Genomic DNA, 20,332 nt, shown 5'->3' on the forward strand with positions numbered 1-20,332 from the left:
TCTGTATTCTTTTTGTTGTTAAATTACTTCCTCTTGTTAAATTTTGATATTAGTTAAAATTATGGTACTAGTTTATTTAGGGATATCAGATAAAATAGAAAAATTTGAATGATCTATACATAGATCTTTTAAAAAGAAGTTTACACTTTCTTCATCATTTCTAATTACAAACAGAATGAATGCCACTCCATTTCATCTCCAAAAAATTCTAAGGACAAAAGGATTCAATTCTTAAAATTTACCTTATGTCTTATAGCACCAATAAATGAATTTTAATTCTAAAAAATAAGAGCTCATTAAAACCACTCATTACTTACACTTGCTTTTCTCTGGTTAATGTATGGCAAACTGATTCCATAGGTCGCATTTACAGCAGCTCTGTGGTGGATGCTTTCAGGATCCTGCATGATTTTTATATTCAACCCTGTCTTTCCCTGAAACAAAGAAACAATGAAAGTTTCATGCTGGATGAACAAAACTGCTTGTTAACATTTTATATCCTCAAAGGAGTATAAAGTTCTTTGAGAATAATTATTTTAATGTAATTCTCACTGGAAAAAATATATATATATCTTTAGGTCTTTTATTTAGGTAACTAATTTTGTCTTTTATTCACAGAAAAGGAATTTTCTGCAGATTTTCCTCTCTGAATCCCTGTTACTCATAAAAATCCACCATTCATTTTCTCCAAAATACTGCTAGAAGCCCACCAAGGTGGACAAAGGGTAGAACACCTGGTCTCGATTTAGTTTTAGCTTTCCAGGTCAAGAATTTTCCCAATGAAATCTATACTACAACTATGCAGGTAGAGGGCTCCCTTGGTCTGTTAATGTGGCCACTTTTCTCAAGGGACATTTACAGGTAAATCTCAGTTAGGACTTGGTAAATTTACCACAACAAATGTATCTCCTCCTTCATAGAGATTTTGCTATTTTCTAGGGGAAATGTATGCTTTCATTAGAAAAAAATAAAACCCACACATCTCATTTGAACCATGTGTTCCTCATTTAAAATAATTCAAGTGAGTTACTGCTGAGATAGACTACCAGGGTAGGCAGCATAGAGGTGGTGAGCAGGGGCACCAGACAGGTGCCTGGAGACCTGCGATCCAGTCTTGCTCTACCCTGGACTGTCTGCGCGTGACCTTGGGTAAGTCACTTTCCTTCTGTGGAAGTCAGTTTCTTTATTTGCAAAATGTGGCACTAGACTTGACAGTCTCCCATCGAATTATCAACCCCCAACACCTCCCTCCCGTGTTTTGCATTCTGTGCTAAAAGGTAGCATTCTATGCATTGATGCTCAAAGGGAAGCTGACACTTACGGAGTATGGTAGTACTGAGAGTTTCTGAGGTCTTTTGGGAGTTTTAAATTTAGTGAACTTTAGCATATTCACAATGTTGTACCACCATCACCCCTACCTTAATCCCAGAACATTTTCATTACCCCAATAAGAAACCTCACACTCATTAACAATCCCTGCTCATCCCCTCCTCCTCCCAGAGCCTGGCAACTGCTAATCAGCTTTCTTTCTCTTGGATGTGCCCATTCTGGATATTTCCTATAAATGAAATCATACAATGTGTGGCCTTTGTGACTTTTTTAAAAAGGTGTTGTGAGCAATTAAAAACACTGATTTCTTTTCAATATAGTGCTAGTTCTGAGGGTGATCTGATGCAATTGTTAAAATGGTTATAGGAACCAGACAGATTAGCTCATGCTGCAGTAATTTCTTTGATCCTAAGCATTCATACATGGCCTGTGCCTGAGGTCAATGTGAAGGGGAAGGCTACAAAAACACCTTTGGAATGCATGCTGTCTAGATAAGTTATTTCTTAATACAGCCTCCAAACCTTCCTTTTATTTTTTAAAACATAGTTTTTAGACAAAATCTCCAAGTAACTGCACTCAATTGTGCACTTTAACTCATGCAGGAACACAGGTTACAAATAAGGCACAGCTTTTCTCTCTAAAGTCCGTGTGGTGACAGAAATAATGTAGTGCCTAATTACAAATGGCTTTCCTTGTGTGGGTAACCCACATGTACAGCACAACTCTGGGGTTTTTGCATGAAAGCTGAGCGCCTCTTTTATTGAAATTAATACCTGAACATAATTTTTTCCTTCTTAATTAAACTTTCAGAATAATTTCCATCCTACCAAGGATGGGGAAATTGCTAATATGTATTATATTGACTGGATGTGGTTTCTGTAATTAGGGTGTTTTTAAAATGTGTATTCTGGATAAAATTGATGGTAATAGCTTCATCTATCATGTCTAAGCTTTGTTAGAACTTTTTAATTCTGGGATCATTGGCTCAGTGAACTATAGCCATTTTCTTAGTTTTATTATGCTCCATCAACTTTGCATGGCTATAGGACTGGTGTAGAAACAAAACGATCAAATTTAGAATCATTATTAAAACTGGCATTAAAATCTAGTTGTTCCCTTCCATTTTTACATTTCTATGGCACTGGACACAGATATTTCTGGAAAGAAATCGAAATGTAAGCAGAAATTCAACAGAAATGCCAGGTTGTAATAGCAATTCTTTATTAGTTTCTAAAGCAATAAAAAGATCCTTTAAATATTAATATTCTATTATTTACCCTTTTGACACCAAAGGATGGATATATCAAAATTATATGTAGCACATATGATTTAATTCCCCTTTTAAAAAATATTAAGAGTCTACATTTAAATGATATAAAAATGTCAAATGGTCTCACTGAAAATCACTGCCATATACATGCATAACCTAAATTTATCTTACAATCTACAGAGAGGTATAGGAAAATATTTATGAGAATAAATTATCAGACCCAGTAAAAAGGTTTTTCAAGGAAAACAATTATAGATTTTAAAAAACAAAATTAATCATTCCATTAAGCATAAAAACAATGTTCTGGAAGATGATCATTTTTTGCCAACAGTAAGATAAATATCGGAAATAATTTAAGAAAATTTTCTTAAATTGTTCAAGAAAAGACAGCAATTTATTTAATCTATCTTGAGTCACTAAACAATCTAAACTTTGTATTCCCTCCTTTTGATAGTAATTACAAGCAGATATATCAAATGTGACTCTCATTTAGACTTTGGTTTGTAAGAACAAAAGTTATTATCAGAGCCAATTACTGTTTTACCTACATGGCTGCACAGAAGCAGGGAGCTCAATTTTCATCTCATCAGTGATTTTGTGGTATTTATTTTATTACTATGCCCACAAAGCGATATAAGAAGGAAATAGCTTATGCTATTAAAACTAGGGCTTGAACATGAGAGGCTAAGGTTCCTTTCAAAAGAAGTTCTGAATTAAAAACACTAGGCAGCACATAATACCAGCTCCCCAGACATGAGCAGACCATAAAATGACATGCATCTGAGCAGTAGATCCCACACAGAGTAATCAAAATGGAAATGCTTCACAAACAAAGTTGAGACAAGCTATTTACTAAGTTACAGTATTATCAGCATAACATTATTCTCAACAGTGTTTGCCAAAAGTAATGCCTTCTAAATGTACACTGGTTAGTCCCACTGGTTAAAGGTATCTGCTATTTAATCTCAAAAGAAAAAGAATCCAGTCACCTTTAATTGTCTGATTCTTTCAACCAATATCATATTTAATTGAAAGAACAGTAGACACCAAATCCTACTTCAAGCTATATGATCTAGATTTTTTCATTTGTGAAACTGGGTAGTATTAATAATACTTTACCTTCAGGGGGTTGTTTGTGAAGTTTAAGTGACTGATGTGTGTTCAGCATCTCACAAATGATAAAGTACTATTCAGTATCCTACAAGTAATACTTTATGCACTGAAACACCTCAAATATATAAAAATCCATAGTTCTTAATATTTCCCCCTTCCCCAAAACCTAATTGATAAAATAGATCAATTAATCTACAAGATAGATAAAAGAAAGAATCGTGTATTTATTCTGCTTTTCCTGAAAAATCTGCTTTTCAGGTTCACCAAAGAGTTGCTAAGGGAAAGTTCTTCAGAGAAGCTAATAAATGCAGAAGGAGTGATAGAATTATAAAATCATCACTTTGCAATCCCTAATGAAATAATTAGATACATATCAGTTTTTGCTAATATCATTGGGTGAAAGGTTGTGGGGAACTTTATATAAGACTAGATCAAGCTGGTAATACACAGACTCACAGCTCAATCTTAACATCACTAAAAGAAAAAAGAAACTGCCTCCTGATAAACAGTAAAAGCAAGTGCACAGTACCACCTGTGAAGTATTGCCACCAAAAAGACGTTACCTGCATCCAATCAAGCTTCTGGATAGAACTGCTGCTGTGCTGTGCTCAGCTGTGTCCGACTCCTTGTGACCCCATGTATTGTAGCCCTCCAGGCTGCTCTGTCCATGGGGATTCTCCAGGCAAGAATACTGGAGCGGGTTGCCATGCCCTCCTCCAGGGGATCTTCCCAACCCAGGGATCGAACCCAGGTCTCCCACATTGCAGGTGGACTCTTTACCACCTGAGCCACCAGGGAAACCCAGATAGGACTGCTAGTTTACAAGAAATACTAGAGACAGGGGCACATGTAAAATGACACCATGAGATTGTAAGACATGAGATTCAGACAAATCCACACTAAGCGGGTGGTGAACCTATTTGAGAAATGACCTGATTTCTTAAATAAGTGACCTTTAAAAACTGAAGTATAGTTGACCTACAATGGTGACTTTTTTCATGAAGCAAACTGTTACAGATAAAATGAGATACAAATGCAACACATGATATTGTACAACATAGGGAATATAGTCAATATTCTATAATAACTAGAACCTTAAAAATTGAGAATCATTTTATTGTAACACCTGTAACTTATACTGTACAACTATGCTTCAGTTTTTTAAAATGAATAAAACAACAACAACAAAAAAAAAAACAAATGCAATGTGCAGACATTTTTTACATCCTGATTCAAACAAACAATAGAAAAATAGTTCTAAGACAACTGGGGAAGACTGAACGTGGACTGAGAATTATATAGTATTGTGCTCACTCAGTCATGTCCGACTCTTTGTGACCTTTTGGACTGTAGCCTGCCAGGCTCCTCTGTCCTTGGGGTTTTTCAGGCAAGAATACTGAAGTGGGTTGCCGTTTCCTTCTCCAGGGGATCCTCCCAATCCAGGGACTAAACCCGAGTCTTTTGTGTCTCCTGTATTACAGGCAAATGTAATATTAAGCATTAGGTGTGATAATACGTCTGTGCTTTATGACATCCCCTCTTATACCCCTGCTAGGTAGGGGACCAACAATCACAGCATCACCTAACCCCAAGCTGCTTCTAAAAGCCCAGGTGCCTCAAGTTCACAAAGCCTTAAGATTTGAATTCCATTCAGATGTGCCCATCCTGTTTTTTGATTCTGGTAGGAGTTGAATTGTAGAACAAGAGGAAGGTTAGGGGAGAGGGCTAACATTTATTCAGCTCCCATTTTGTGCCAGGCACCATAATATGTTGGGGGTTGTCATAATCCAAATGATGTACTTTAGTCCTTAAAATGGCAAGAGGGAGTATATGAAATTATCCTCTTTACCAGTGGGGATAAATGGCTAAGTGATACTACCCCAAAGTGAAGAGACGGGATTTTGCTTATGTCTCTGTCTTCAAAAACCTCTTTCCATCATAACATGCTGCCACATCACAAAGAAATGTTGACTGATACACTCTTGATTCAGCTTCCTATCTGTCAGATCCTTTACTTCCTCTCGAATATCCACAGGCACTGCTCCGATCTGTGCCCTCATTGATTATTACATGGACCTCTATAATGAGCCCTAAGATGGGCCTCCTTGAGTCTGCATGACCTCCAGTATGACTGAACCTCTGGTTACTAACGGAAACATGTATCTCGCCTCTAGTGGTTTCCTTTAGAGGGACCCTTCCTACTTTCCAGCCCTGTATTCTGCCACTTCCTCACGACTGCTCAGTGACCAGCCAGCCTCCACATATAAAATGTTCTCTCCACCTCTCCAGGTGAGCAGGCTCTTCCATTTTCTGGGAATGTCCTCTTTTCCCCCTGACCTTCAGCTGTTCTCTGGGCACACTGTTACTAACACTGAAACTTGGATCAGGTGCAACTTCCTCTGGGAGATCTCGCCTAACCTCCATCTCTCCTTCTCTACTCCCCACAACATTCATTCATTCATTCCAACATTTATGGAAAGCCTCATTGAGGTGTTGGTGAATAAAAACAAGTTTTTGTCCACATGGATCTTACATTCTTGAAGGAATGAGAGGAATCAGTTAATAACCATGTAAACAGATATAGACTTAATTTTACATTTCTATAAGTGCTCTAAATAAAATACCCTAGGAGAATGGGAGGCCGCCTTAAACATGGTGGTCAAGGAGAGCCTCTCTGAGGAGGTGAGAAGTATACTGAGGCCTGAATGGGATAGTCACACAAAGATCTGGGGATGATGGAGAAGTCAGAAATCAATGATTAATGAGAGGCGAATAACTGGAAGAGCTAAGCTAAATAAGAGGCTGGCTTTAACCAGAGAAGGGACATTTCTTCCACTCTGACAAGGTAGAAAACATGAAACATAAATCTAGAGATAGAGAAATTAAATATGATTATAAAAGGATAATGGTAATGGGAATAGGGATGTTTGTCTATGTGACTGAAAATTGGAAGATTACTTCAATAAGACCAAATTTATTGTTCTCATGTATATGAAGTCCAGATATAGGCTGTTCAGGGTTGGTCTGGAAGTCCAGGAAGTTGCCAAGGACCAGGCCCCTTTCAGTTTAGTATTCTGCTATCCCTAATGTATGGGCCTCCTCCTCCTGGCCTAAGATGGCTGCAAGAGTCCCAGTGAACACAGCTCCATTCCAGGCAGCAGAATAGAGAAAGGAGAAGAAAAGGATTGAAGAGCAAAAGTCGGATATCATTTAAGGAGGTTTCCAGAAAATTTCCCAAAATACTCACCACCTAATATTTCACTGGATAAGGAAATGGCAACCTCTTCAGTATTCTTGCTTGGAAAATCCCATGGACAGAGGAAACTGGCAGGCTACAGTCCACAGGGTCATAAAAAAGTCAGACACGACTTAGTGATTAAACAATAACAACATTTCATTAGCCAATACTTGATCATAGGGTTATGTCCAACAGCAAGGGACACTGAAAAATGGGATCTTTATATTGGGCAGTCATATATTTAGCTAAAAATCCGCAGCTCAGGAAAACCTTTGGGGCCCAGTCCCTTTCCTCCTTTATGTCCTAACCATCTTCAGAGTGTTGCCTTTTGTTCCTGTGCTTGTCACCTCATGGTTGCAAGATGCTTGCTGAAACTCCAGATGTCATGGCTGTGTTCAGGGGAGAGAAAGAGAGGAAGGGGAGAAGGGACACGCCAGTTGTTACTATACCCTCTCACCAGGAAAGCAAAACATCCCCTAGAACCAACTTCAGGAGACTGCCACTCAGTACCCACTGGACAGAACTGGGACACGTGGTCAAACTTAACTGCAAAGAAGGCTCAGAAATGAGGACACTTATTCCTCTTGGCATGATGCCATCCTGAACAAAATCACAGTTTATAGTAATGCAGATGTCGGATGAATATTAACAATGAAATTAACAATTTCTGCCACAGCCATCAATCTAATCTAGTTAAGAAATCAAGTACAAAAGTGATAAATAGTGAAATAATGAGGGGCCAGTGGATTGAATGTCCTCACGGTAATGAAAAACTGTTGGAAGAACATATTATATGAACTGGAAGGCCAGGACATGGAGGTCAGAGATTGCTGTGCTTGAAACAGATTTTAGAGATGATGTACTTACTGGGTACAAGCCCAGGCATTCAGCATATCCTCCTAGCCAGAGTACTTTTGTCAAACCTCTAAAACCACACTTGCCACTCTGTCTGTAGAATGCCTGACTATAGGCTGTGAACACCGACAGCAGTAAAATCTGCATTCTAGCATCTAACACATAGTAGCATTAACATCAAAACATGTGAAGAAATGAAATAGCACACCCTGAGGGAAGGCATATTTGGTGTTACTATGTTTCTGTTATTCTTACAAGATGCCATGGTGACACAGTCATCAGCTTATAGCAGTCGTGTGGGCCAAAGGTGCATCCTGTCCAACTCTTATGGCACAGGGGCCAGTTGATAATTCCACAACCTCCCTATCTTTGCTACAAGCAGCTCTCGTGAGTTGGTGGCCAGGGAATGAGGTCCCCCTACATGCCCAGAAGTTAGCATCCCCTGGTAAGCCAGGGAGAGAGGCAAGAGATATTTGGGATGCCATTTTTGAAATGTCATTGAACCATGGGATACCATATATTAATAATAAATTTTGAGTATGCTTTTCAGTTGTAATAAATAGCTTATGATTCTGGAAAAGATGCTATGAGTCATAAATATGTATCTACTTGAATCTTCTCATAGAAATCTTTTGTAAAAAAAAAAAAAAAAAACAATTTATTCAGCTTCTTTCTTTATTTTCCCCAAGTTTCAAGTTGTTAATTTTCCTGTGGCATAGTGTTGTTAGAATATACAGGCCTAAGGGCCTACTTTTGCCCATTTTTAATAGAAATAACTCCAAATACCATGTTTAATTACCTGTCCCATTAGCCACAACTATGTACACTGTAAAGTATAAACCTCTTTATATATGTAAACCACCTGGATGGTAACTAATTACAGAAAAACAGCATTATTGTTGAGTATAATAATGTATTATGAATAATTCTAATGTGGCTTCACCACTGCCATATTGGTGTCACTGCAACAAATCAGAAAGTAAAAAGGTCACTTTTACCAGGAGCATTACATTGAGAAGTTCCTTTGGGAAATTTTATTTATTCATTTTTAAATATTTATTTGACTGCACTGGTCTTAGCTGCAGCATGTGCGATCTAGTTTTCTGACCAGTGATCAAACCCCCTTCATTGGGAGTGTGGAGTCTTAGCCACTCAACCACCAGGGAGGTCCCTTTTTGGGAGAGTGTAGAGGGACATATCTGAGGATAATTCTGGGGGTGGTTAGGACCTTTTGTTAAAGGAAAAAAAATCAACAATTTATTCAGCTGCTTTCTTTATTTTCCCCAAGTTTCAAGTTGTAAATTCTCCTGTGGCAAACACAGGGATGGAGGTCAGGGTTTTGTACTTTTAACACAAGTGAGGAAAAGCCAGCACTCTGAGGTTACACAGAGCTGAGTCTGAATGCTAGTTCTCCTGTTTCTTAGTTTTAAATTTCTATCATCTCTCATCCTTGGTACGCTCATCTGTCAAATGGGGATAACAGTAAGTCCTTCCTTCAGAAATGTCATGAGGATGAGATATGACTTCATCATCATGGCTAACACAGGCTCCTGCATGGTCTCCCTGCCTCCGCCCTTGTCCTTCTACATCACAGTCTCCACATGACAGTCAGAGGGACTCTTGTCAATTGTAAATCATACCCAATCGGTCCTCTGGTGAAAAGCCTCCCATCTAACTCGTGATCTCTGCAGTCCTCACGATGGTCTGTGAGATCTGACCTCTACCCCTGTCCCTACTTCTCTCCTCCTCGTACATTCCTCTCCATCTTCCTTGCTGTTCACACTCCTAATTCAGGGTCTTTAGCGGTTCTGTCTTCTCTGCCTGGGATACTCTTCCTCCAGGTATTTGCACAATGCCTTGCTCCCTCACATCCATCAGATTTCTGCACAAGAGTCACCTTACAACTGAGACCATCCCAACACTCCCTATGTTCCTACCCTAACTATTCTCTCACCAACTAACATATTATATGTTTACTTTTCAAACGGTTTTCTATTTTTCTAATGACTGCTGCTACTGCTGCTGCTAAGTCGCTTCAGTCGTGTCTGACTCTGTGCGACCCCATTGACGGCAGCCCACCAGGCTCCACCGTCCCTGGGATTCTCCAGGCAAGAACACTGGAGTGGGTTGCCATTTCCTTCTCCAATGCATGAAAGTGAAAAGTGAAAGTGAAGTCGCTCAGTCATGTTCGACTCTGCGACTCCATGGACTGCAGCCTAGCAGGCTCCTCCATCCATGGGATTTTCCAGACTACCTTACCCTAACTAGAATGTAAGCCCCCTGAGAATAGAGAAGTTCAGTTGATGCCTGAAACAGTGCCTGGTACATACCAGGTACAGTGCCCCATTACTAGTGAATGCTGTGTAAGTGTTCATTCTTCTGATTATTTGTTGACCAGAAGAATGAACACTTACATAGCACTCACCAGGTATGGGCCACTGTTATAAAATGTACATATGTTACTTCATTTATCCTTACAACAGAGTATCACAGAGCCCATTTTGCAGATGAGGAACTAAGGCATGGAATGGTTAAGTGACTTGCTGAAGTACAGATAGTAAGTGGTGGAGAGCTAGTATGGGATGTAAACCCATACTTCTAACCATCATGTTGCCATCTATTGAGAGCCTATTCCAGGCTGGGCACTGTCTAGTAACTGGTTACAGCAATGATCTAAACAGAGTCTCTCTGCTTTAGATTAACAAAGACTTAAGAAATAAAATAACAAAACAGAAATAGACTCATAGAGAACAGACTTTTGGTTGCCAAAGGGGTGGGGGGCAGGAGAGGGATGGACTGGGAGTCTGGTGCTGGTAGATAAAAACTATTATACTTAGAATGGATAAACAACAAAGCCCTAATGTATAGCACAGGGAACTATATTCAATACCCTTGATAAACCATAATGGAAAAAGAATATTTTTAAAAAGAATGTATTAAAAAAAAGAAATAAACAATATATAAACCTTAACAGGTCCAAGTTTGTATAAAGAACAGTAAAAGTCATTTGGAGGATAACTGGGGAAATCTGAATATAAACTGGATATCTATTATATTCAGAAATTATTGTTAATTTTGTTAAATGGGATAATGGTGTTGTGGTAAGGAGGAATGTGTTCATTTTTAAAGATGTATGTAAAAGCATTAAGGGATGAAATGTCATTAGATCTATAGTTTAAAACATTTCAATAAAAAATAGGTGAAGCGAAACTGGTAAAGGTTAACACTTATTAAATCCAGGTGAAAGAAAAATAGTTATTAATATACTATTTTTGGTTTACTTGAATAGTTTCATACTAAGAAGGTCTTAAGAAGTCACAGAAAGGGAAAAGTAGTTTTTAAAGGTTTATGCTCTCATGGAGTTTATATTCTAATGACAAGGCAGAGTTCATAACGCTTGTTGGTTTCTTGTAGGCATTCACTTTTCCCCACTTTATTCTATAAAATCCACCTGGTATTTCATTAGCAAAATTTTCCCACCCAATATTAAGTGAGATATAACCCACAGTGAAAATCTGTAAAGCAATCCTTTCTTGATCTCTCATCACATTATTCCTCATAATGACAAAAATCCTCAAAACCTTAGTTTTGATCAAATTTTGAAAATCATTCTCAATGAGATCCATATTCACAAAATTAAAGATCCTTCCCATCTTATACATAGATCTTATATATTGCTGTATCGAAATAGATCACAATCTATATTTTTACATTCTTTTGATAGAGTATCCATTTTATGGAATTCATTTGGAGAATAACTCTCAAGCAATGAGATCCATTTATTTTCCCTGCTCTGTAAACATACGATTTGTATCATGCTTCTAAGTAGTTCCTTGGATTTAAACAATTTCAATTCAGTTCAGTTCAGTTGCGTCCGACTCTTTGCGACCCCGTGGACTGCAGCACGCCAGGCTTCCCTGTCCATCACCAACTCCCAGAGCCTACTCAAACTCATATCCATCGCGTCGGTGATGCCATCCAATCATTTCATCCTCTGTCATCCCATTCTCCTCCTGCCCTCAATCTTTCCCAGCATCAGGGTCTTTTCCAATGAGTCGGTTCTTCACATCAGGTGGCCAAAATATTGGAGTTTCAGCTTCAGCATCAGTCCTTCCAATGAATATTTACACAGTAGGAAACCCTCTCACAGGTGGGTCTGTGGGGAGTTTTGGAATCACAGAAGGCAACATAACTGGGAAAAAAAATTAAAAATCCACAGAATACACGCCTAACCGCCACTGCTGAAAAGAGAAATTCCCCGCGAGAGGCTCTAACCTAACAACCTAACATGCAGCCTGGCCCACTCACAGAACAAAGGATTGAGTGAATACCAAAGGAGAGCTAGCCGGTTAAACAGCTTAGGAACGTCTGTTTTGAAATTTGCCTTCAGACAGCTCACCAGACACAACAAGAAAATCAAATACTCTTTTGGCCTATAAAGTTTTTCTCCTTCTCTTCCTTCCTCCTCCTTTTGTGTTTGCTATTTCAAACCCTTTCCTTGACTGCCATGAGTATACGTGTGCTCAAAGTGCCTAAAAGAAGGGTTGGGCTCACTTGATTTGAAGCTAAGATATACTTAAAGAAAAGGCACCAGAATATGGCTTTTTAAATGTTACAGAAGAGTGATAATTCTTTATTGTGATTCTTAATTACAACTGAGAAACTCCAAGTGATTTGTCATTTTAGTTTTTTCGTGTGAAATGGAATTCCAAAAACAATTTCTTCACTTTGGAGAAAGAGCTTAAAGTAGCAACTGGGGTTTACCTAGTTTAAAAGGTTGGCAGTGGGCAATTAAAGGTGGTGATATCCCAGTTGGATTTCACAACTACTCAATAATACAAGGTTTTAAGTTGGTGCAGTAGGCTTACAGAACAGCTGGCAAAACAGCACTGTTTGTCATTGACTTTACAATGCAAAATTAGGGCTATTTTTGTGTCAGCAGTTATGCATTTTTAAGCAGATGTCACTGATATTAGATATAAAACAACAATAGGGATCCAGGCCCTGGAGGTAAAGTCAGGGTGGGAAGCAGTCCGTGCCTCTTTCTAAATGAAGCTCACCCCTGCTTGCAGTGTTTAAAAGAACACGGGGCATATAAGATCCCTTATCTTTATAATCATTTGCCAGGATTCAAAACTCTTTGGGGAAAATAAATTTCTGGCCATAGTTTTTTTTTCTTTTTTTCCTGGAAAAATATTAGTAACAGCAACTGTGTGTTCTAAAATAGTCCTAATTTCATATATTTTATTTCATTGTCTTTATAACCTAGAGATCTCCAATTTTGTGTTTATGAACCATTCTGGCTCCCCTGAGACTCCTGGCAAAATAAAAATTTAATGAAAGCAGAGACTTAATAGTAACAAAGATGAGAAGTTTAAGTTCCATTTATGATAGCACTTTTTTTTTTTTCCCCATGAGAGTCTTTATTATTACCTGGTATTTTCTTACTGATGGTGTATCTCCATCGCCCAAGAATGGGGACCTGGTCTGAATTGTTCCTCCCAATGTGCCTCTAATAGTCCTTGGCACATAGTCAGCACTCCACAGATGGTAACTGAAGAAACCCAATGTGACAAGTCCAATTACAAAGATAGGAGTGAGCTACTTTGAGAGTGCAAAGCGGAAGTCATACAAGAGTATCAGGATGTTAATTATAGTGTATTAGTTCAGGCTGTTGTATCTGAATGCCATAGACTGGAGGCTTATGAACAACAGAAATTCCCCACTCTTACCTCTTCCTCCTTCCAGCCTCTGGCAACCACTAATCTACTTTCTGTCTCTATGGATTTCTCTGTTCCTATCTCTACTCCTATATTCACTGGAATACTCATTGGAAGGATTGATGCTGAAGCTGAACCTCCAATACTTTGGCCACCTGATGGGAACAGCTGACTCATTAGATAAGACCCTGATGCTGGGAAAGATTGCAGGTGGTGGTTTCCAAATACTCGGGTGTGTTTGCACCTGAGTTTTGTGTTGCACTGTGAAAACTGGTACACCGTGGTATACCTTGGCATATTTGTCACATGGAGGAGGAAATGGCAACCCACTCCAGTATGCTTGCCTGTAAAATTCCACGGACAGAGATGCCTGGTGGCCTACAGTCCATGGGGTCCAAAGAGTCAGATACAACTGAGAGACTGAGCATGCACACATCCCTCTTAATGAAGGGAAAAATATTAGTAAAAATGAAAAAGTGTGATGCCATCCATACAAGGAGCCGAGTCAACAAACAAAATATATATAAAAATACTATGAACGAAAGACTTGAAAGACAAGTGCTAAGGTATAACCCACAAAATAAAATCAGTCATTTGCAAAGTATTGCCATGATCTACACATATTAATTCAAGTATTCTGTATTTTGCAAAAAAAGTCATTTAAATTTTGTCATTCACTTCTCATACTTCTTTATGTCTTTGTTAATGTCCCTCTTTCATTTTTTTTTAATAGCAAAACTGCCTTATGGCCAATGAGTTATGCAGCAAAAATGCTTGAGGTGAAAATAGTTGCAGCAAAGATGTCCACAGCAAAGATGTTTATGGACAGAGTACCTGGAACTGATACAAGCCATTGTAAAAAGGGTGCCAAATGATGGCTGCCCAACTCTGTGAATATACTAAAAGTCACTTTTAAAAGGGAGAATTTTATGGGGTATAAATTAAATCTCAATAAAGCTATTGTTTTAAAAGGGGTGTCACAGTGGTTACGAGCACAGTCTGGATTCCTACATTTCTGGATTCGTGATCCTTGCTCTGATACCAGCTGTGTTCTCTTTGCCCATCCAATAGTTAACATTTCTGAATCTTGGTTTCTTCATCAATAAGATGAAGATAATAATAATATCTCCTTCTAGGATTATTCTGAAGATTAAACAATTTAGCATCCCCAAAGCACTGAAAATAACCCCTGGTACCCGGAAGAAGTGAGTTGTTATCACTCTGGGGGAGTCGGGGAGGGAACAGGAGTTCAACTGTGAGCACACCCCGAAGTCAGAAACCTCTTGGGCTCTATTCCTTGCCACCTGGAAACTTAACTACAAAGAAAGATCTTTTGTCATAGAAATTGACTATGCCATGAACATATCTGAAACAACAATGGCATGTTTTTCCATTTGGAATACAATTTCCTACCTTCACTCTTGGGGGGAAAAAAAAGGCTTCCAACAGCTTTATGGAGATATAATTCATAAACCTTAAATTCACCCTTTCAAGGTATACAATTCAACGTCTAGTAGATTCCCAGAATTGTGCAGCCATCACCACTGTTTAATTCCAGGACACTTCATCATCCCCAAAGACACCTGACAACCATTACAAGTCATTCCCCACTCTCCCTGCCTCCTCCTTCCAGCCTCTGGGAACCACCAATCCACTTTCTGTCTCTACGGATTTCTCTTGTCCTACCTTTATTCTTGGAAAGGCATGTGGAAATGAACTGTGCTCCTTCTGGGGTCGCCAAAGTTTCCCCTCAGATTCCAGAGGGAAAATAAATGTTTTCTGATCAAGTACAGCTGGGAACAACCTAAGTTTAAAAAAAATATTAAAATCAAATTTGCTATCCTTAAAGCTTCAAAATTGTAATTTAAAATAATGCTTCCTAGTTAAATTACATTTTATAGGAAATATTCTATTGGTAATTACAACAAATTTGACCAACTTTAGTATTGTTACCACGATAAAACTGCAGTTGTTTATTAATAAGAACTTCCAAGTCTGATAAGGGCCATTATAGCATGGATAAAAAGCTGTATCTCTGGCTGAGTTTATATGACTTACAATTGACAGAATTACTGTACTATAAAACATTTATTGGTTAAAAAAATGCTGTATTTTATTAAATTAAGTCACAAGATAGCCAATGTTAAATATATTAAAAATGCTATTCCTAAGCAGTTCATCCTTATATCTTTAAACTTCTAGTGTTCTATGTAATTGCAAAGACTTAAGGATCAATGTCTTTGCAATTACAACTGGCTTCCCAGGTGGCGCTAGCAGTAAAGAACCCGCCTGCCAATGCAGGAGACCTGAGTCACAGGTTTGATCCCTGCATTGAAAAGATCCCCTGGAGAAAGAAATGGCAACCCACTCCAGTATTCTTGCCTGGAGAGTCCCATGGACAGAGCAGCCTGGCGGGCTACAGTCTACAGGGTCGCAATGGTTGGACATGCCTGAAGCCACTTAGCACTGAGGATAAAAGTGTTAAAGGTCTTCCTTGTTAAGCAGTCAGGAGTTCCATGGGATAGCAATGCGCAAAAAAAATAAAGTTATAAGAATGTGCATATGCATGTAACATAGGTCTTAATTTAAAGCAGGTTCCAGTTCTTTAAAATAGTTAACATAATTCAGGTCAATTGATTCTATTGTCCACTTCTGTAAAATTATCACTAAAAAGCAATTTATAGACTTCTGGTTTCATTTCAACATGGAAAGAGCTTGGAAGTTATCACGCCAACCCTCACAATAAGAAACAGCTGAAGAAACAGAAAAGCAACTCTTCTTAGATACATCAAAGAACTGAGGAAACTGCAGGGAAAGCTGCTGCCTTCAAAACTGGAAAAAGCAGTGGATAAAACCCAAGAGCAGAAACCTGCTGCTAGAGCCAGTACTAGAAGAACACTTAAATTCTAATCAACAAAGTGTTGGAGGTTCAGAATAGATTCACTTGAAAGTTAAAATCTCTGAGGGGCCAAGTCTTAGCACAGCCGACAATTTCATGAGTTTTACTTCTAGGAGCCCCACCTTATTTTCTCTGTGAACATCAGAGGAAAAACCCCTTCCTGCTTCTAGCAGGGCAAAGAGCAGGAAGAGAGGCCATTTCAAAACACTCCAAGCTCTGTTCTTTGTTCTGTTCTCTGCAATGAAGGCTGTGTCTCATGGAGAACTATTTTACCAGAGCCTTATCTGATCTGAAGGAGGGCAATTAGCCAACTCCAGCCCCCTTTGGTCTTCCTATCTCACCAAAGAGGGGAAAAATGCTGAGAAAAATTTGTGAAGAGTCCAGGGGCACAGACCTTCCAAAAGATTGAGACCTAATCACAGGATTATTGAATGCTTCCTCCCAACACACACTACATCCACTTCTGCAGACACAAGATTACAGACGGAAGAACTGCAAGGCTCAGATTCTACATAGGAAAGAGATTCTAGGGAAACACAAACACAATAGAGAGGCTAAAAACAAGGATAATTGGTGAGATGAAACCTCAGATACCTACAGTTATAGCAGATGGCGTAACTCCTGGCCAGAAAAATGCCTACTTACACTAAACGCCTACTTACCTGCCTGGTATTCTCTGTGTGGTTTTTCATCTGTCATTAATTTTGGAAAATTCTTAATATCTTATAGAAAAACCTGCCCATTTTTTCTACCCCCTCAGTAGCACTGAGTACTAGGGTGGCTTTATATGTTTTGCTAATTTGTTAGTTTTCTGTAACAAATTAGATCACAAACTAATGGACCACAGCCCTGTCTAACTCAATGAAACTATGAGCCATGCCATGTGGGGCCACCCAAGACGGGCGGGTCATGATGGAGAGGGCTGACAGAATGTGGTCCACTGGAGAAGGGAATGGCAAACCACTTCAGTATTCTTGCCTTGAGAACCCCATGAACAGTATGAAAAGGCAAAATGATAGGATACTGAAAGGGGAACTCCCCAGGTCAGTAGGTGCCCAATATGCTACAGGAGATCAGTGGAGAAATAGCTCCAGAAAGAATGAAGAGGCTGAGTCAAAGCAAAAACAACACCCAGTTGTGGATGTGACTGATGATGGAAGTACAGTGTAATGCTATAAAGAACAATACTGCATAGGAACCTAGAATGTTAAGTCCATGAATCAAGGTAAATTGGAAGTGGTCAAACAGGAGATATAGCAAGAGTGAACAGTGACATTTTAGGGATCAGTGAACTAAAATGGACTGGAATGGGTGAATTTAACTCAGATGACCATTATATCTACTACTGTGGATAAGAATCCCTTAGAAGAAATGGAGTAGCCCTCAGAATCAACAAAAGAGACCAAAATGCAGTACTTGGATGCAATCTGAAAAACAACAGAATGATCTCTGTTTGTTCCCAAGGCAAACCATTCAATATCACAGTAATCCAAGTCTATGCCCCAAACACTAATGCTGAAGAAGCTGAGGTGGAATGGTTCTATGAAGACCTACAAGACCTTCTATAACTAACACCCCCAAATGATGTCCTTTTCATTATAGGGGATTGGAATGCAAAAGTAGGAAGTCAAGAGATACCTGGAATAACAGGCAAATTTGGCCTTGGAGTACAAAATGAAGCAGGGCAAAGGCTAACAGAGTTTTGCCAAGAGAACGCACTGGTCATAGCAAACACCCTCTTCCAACAACAAAAGACACAACTCTACACATGGACATCACCAGATGATCAACACCGAAATCAGACTGATTATATTCTTTGCAGCCAAAGATGGAGAAGCTCTATACAGTCAGCAAAACAAGACGGGGAACTGACCGCGGCTCAGACTAAATTGAAAAAAGTAGGGAAAACCACTAGACCATTCAGGTATGACCTAAATAAAATCCCTTACAGTGGTAGTGACAAATAGATTCAAGACATTCGATCTAACAGAAAGAGTGCCTGAAGAACTATGGATGGAGTTTTATAACATTGTACAGGAGGTAGGGGTTAAAGCCATCCCCAAGAAAAAGAAATGCAAAAAAGCAAAATGACTGTCTGAGGAGGCCTTAGAAATAGCTGAGGAAAGAAGAGAAGCTAAAGGCAAAGGAGAAAAGGAAAGATAAATCCATCCAAATGCGGAGTTCCAAAGAATAGCAAGGAGAGATAAGAAAGCCTTCCTCTGTGATCAATGCAAAGAAATAGAATGGGAAAACAGTAGAATGGGAAAGACTAGAGATCTCTTCAAGAAAATTAGAAATACCATGAGAACATTTTGTGCAAAGATGGGCACAATAAAGGACAGAAATTGTATGGACCTAACAAGCAGAAAATATAAAGAAGAGGTGGCAAGAATACACAGAAGAAATATACAAAAAAGATCTTAATGACCCAGATAACCATGATGGCTCATCTAGAGCCAGACATCCTGGGGTGTAAAGTCAAGTGGGTCTTTGGTAAGCATCACTATGAACAAAGCTAGTGGAGGTGAAGGAATTCCAGCTGAGCTATTTCAAATCCTAAAAGAAGATGCTGTGAAAGTGCTGTGTTCAATATGCCAGCAAATTTGGAACACTCTGCAGTGGCCACAGAACTGGAAAAGGTCAGTTTTCATTCCAATCCCAAAGAAAGGCAATGCCAAAGAATGCTCAAACTACTGCACAGTTGCACTCATCTCACATGCTAGCAAAGTAATGCTCAAAATTCTCCAAGTGAGGCTTCAACAGGACATGAACTGAGAACTTCCAGATGTTCAAACTGAATTTAGAAAAGGCAGAGGAACTAGAGATCAAATTGCCAACATCCATTGGCTCATACAAAAAGCAAGAGAATTCCAGAAAAACATCTACTTCTGCTTTATTGACTATGCCAAAGCCTTTGACTGTGTGGATCACAACAAACTGTGGAAAATTCTTCAAGAGATGGGAATACCAGACCACTTTACCTGCCTCATGAGAAATCTGTATGCAGGTCAAGAAGCAGCTCTTATAACTGGACATGGAAAAACATACTGGCTCCAAATTGGGAAAAGAGTGTACTTCAAGGCTGTATATTGTCACCTTGCTTATTTAATTTATATGCAGAGTACATCATGTGAAGTGCCAGACTGGATGAAGCACAAGCTGGAATCAAGATTGCTGGGAGAAATATCCACAACCTGAGATGGGCCGACGGCACCACTCTTATGGTAGAAACCAAAGAGGAACTAAAGAGCCTCTTGATGAAAGTGAAAGAGGAGAGTGAAAAAGCTGGCTTAAAACTCAACGTTCAAAAACAAAGATCCAGTCCAATTACTTCATGGTAAATAGATGGGGAAACAATGGAAACAGTGACAGACTTTCTTTCCTAGGTGCCGGGAGCCGGCATATTGCATATTGAGTGCATATTGCATATTGAGTGCAGCACTTTCCACGGCATCATCTTTCAGGATCTGGAATAGCTCAACTAGAATTCTATCACTGCCGGGAGCCAGCGTGAGGAGCTCCACCCATGACAAAGGTCATGAGGAAGGAGGCTCGGCATATGCAAAGGCGGGATCGAGCCTCAGGAGTCCCCCTGGAAATTCTTGAGTATCTACCCCCAAAACCAGAGTCTGCCTACTTTCTGCTTTGTGCTTTCACCTACACCTCTGACTTTACGGGGGGCTGTCCCCCACTACCTCTCTCTGAAAAAAGAGTTAGCTTACAGCTCCAGTTAATAATTCCTGGGTGTGACAGTGTTTCAACCTACAAACTCCTTTGGAAATCCTCTAGCCTGCCTGAATAGGTTTTTTCGGCCACATGTGATTGTTCAGAGCCTCCCAACTGTGAGAGGGAGGAGATGTTCTAAACTGTCTAAACACAGATTCTTTTGAGTAGTTAAAAGATTGATT

At 39.2% G+C, this 20,332-nt stretch overlaps 2 protein-coding genes across 2 annotated transcripts in view; one reads left to right on the forward strand and one right to left on the reverse strand.

The window, feature by feature from the left end:
- The window catches only part of IQCH (IQ motif containing H), a 231,508-nt gene that overhangs the window by 193,696 nt on the left and 17,480 nt on the right, over positions 1 to 20,332 (reverse strand). Inside the window, 2 exon segments of the mRNA XM_086322857.1 lie at positions 318 to 434; positions 15,212 to 15,329. Coding sequence (XP_086178983.1) covers positions 318 to 434; positions 15,212 to 15,329 — 235 coding nt within the window.
- AAGAB (alpha and gamma adaptin binding protein) overlaps positions 1,130 to 20,332 on the forward strand; it is a 111,587-nt gene continuing 92,384 nt past the window's right edge. Inside the window, exon 1 of the mRNA XM_086322853.1 lies at positions 1,130 to 1,149. The gene's annotated coding sequence lies outside the window, so the exon portion shown is untranslated. The remainder of the gene's footprint in view (positions 1,150 to 20,332) is intronic.

Source organism: Bos grunniens, chromosome 10 (genome assembly GCF_055505025.1).
Source record: "Bos grunniens cultivar Pamir isolate PY7600 chromosome 10, Bosgru_T2T1.0, whole genome shotgun sequence".
In the NCBI taxonomy this organism is placed as follows: domain Eukaryota; kingdom Metazoa; phylum Chordata; class Mammalia; order Artiodactyla; family Bovidae; genus Bos; species Bos grunniens.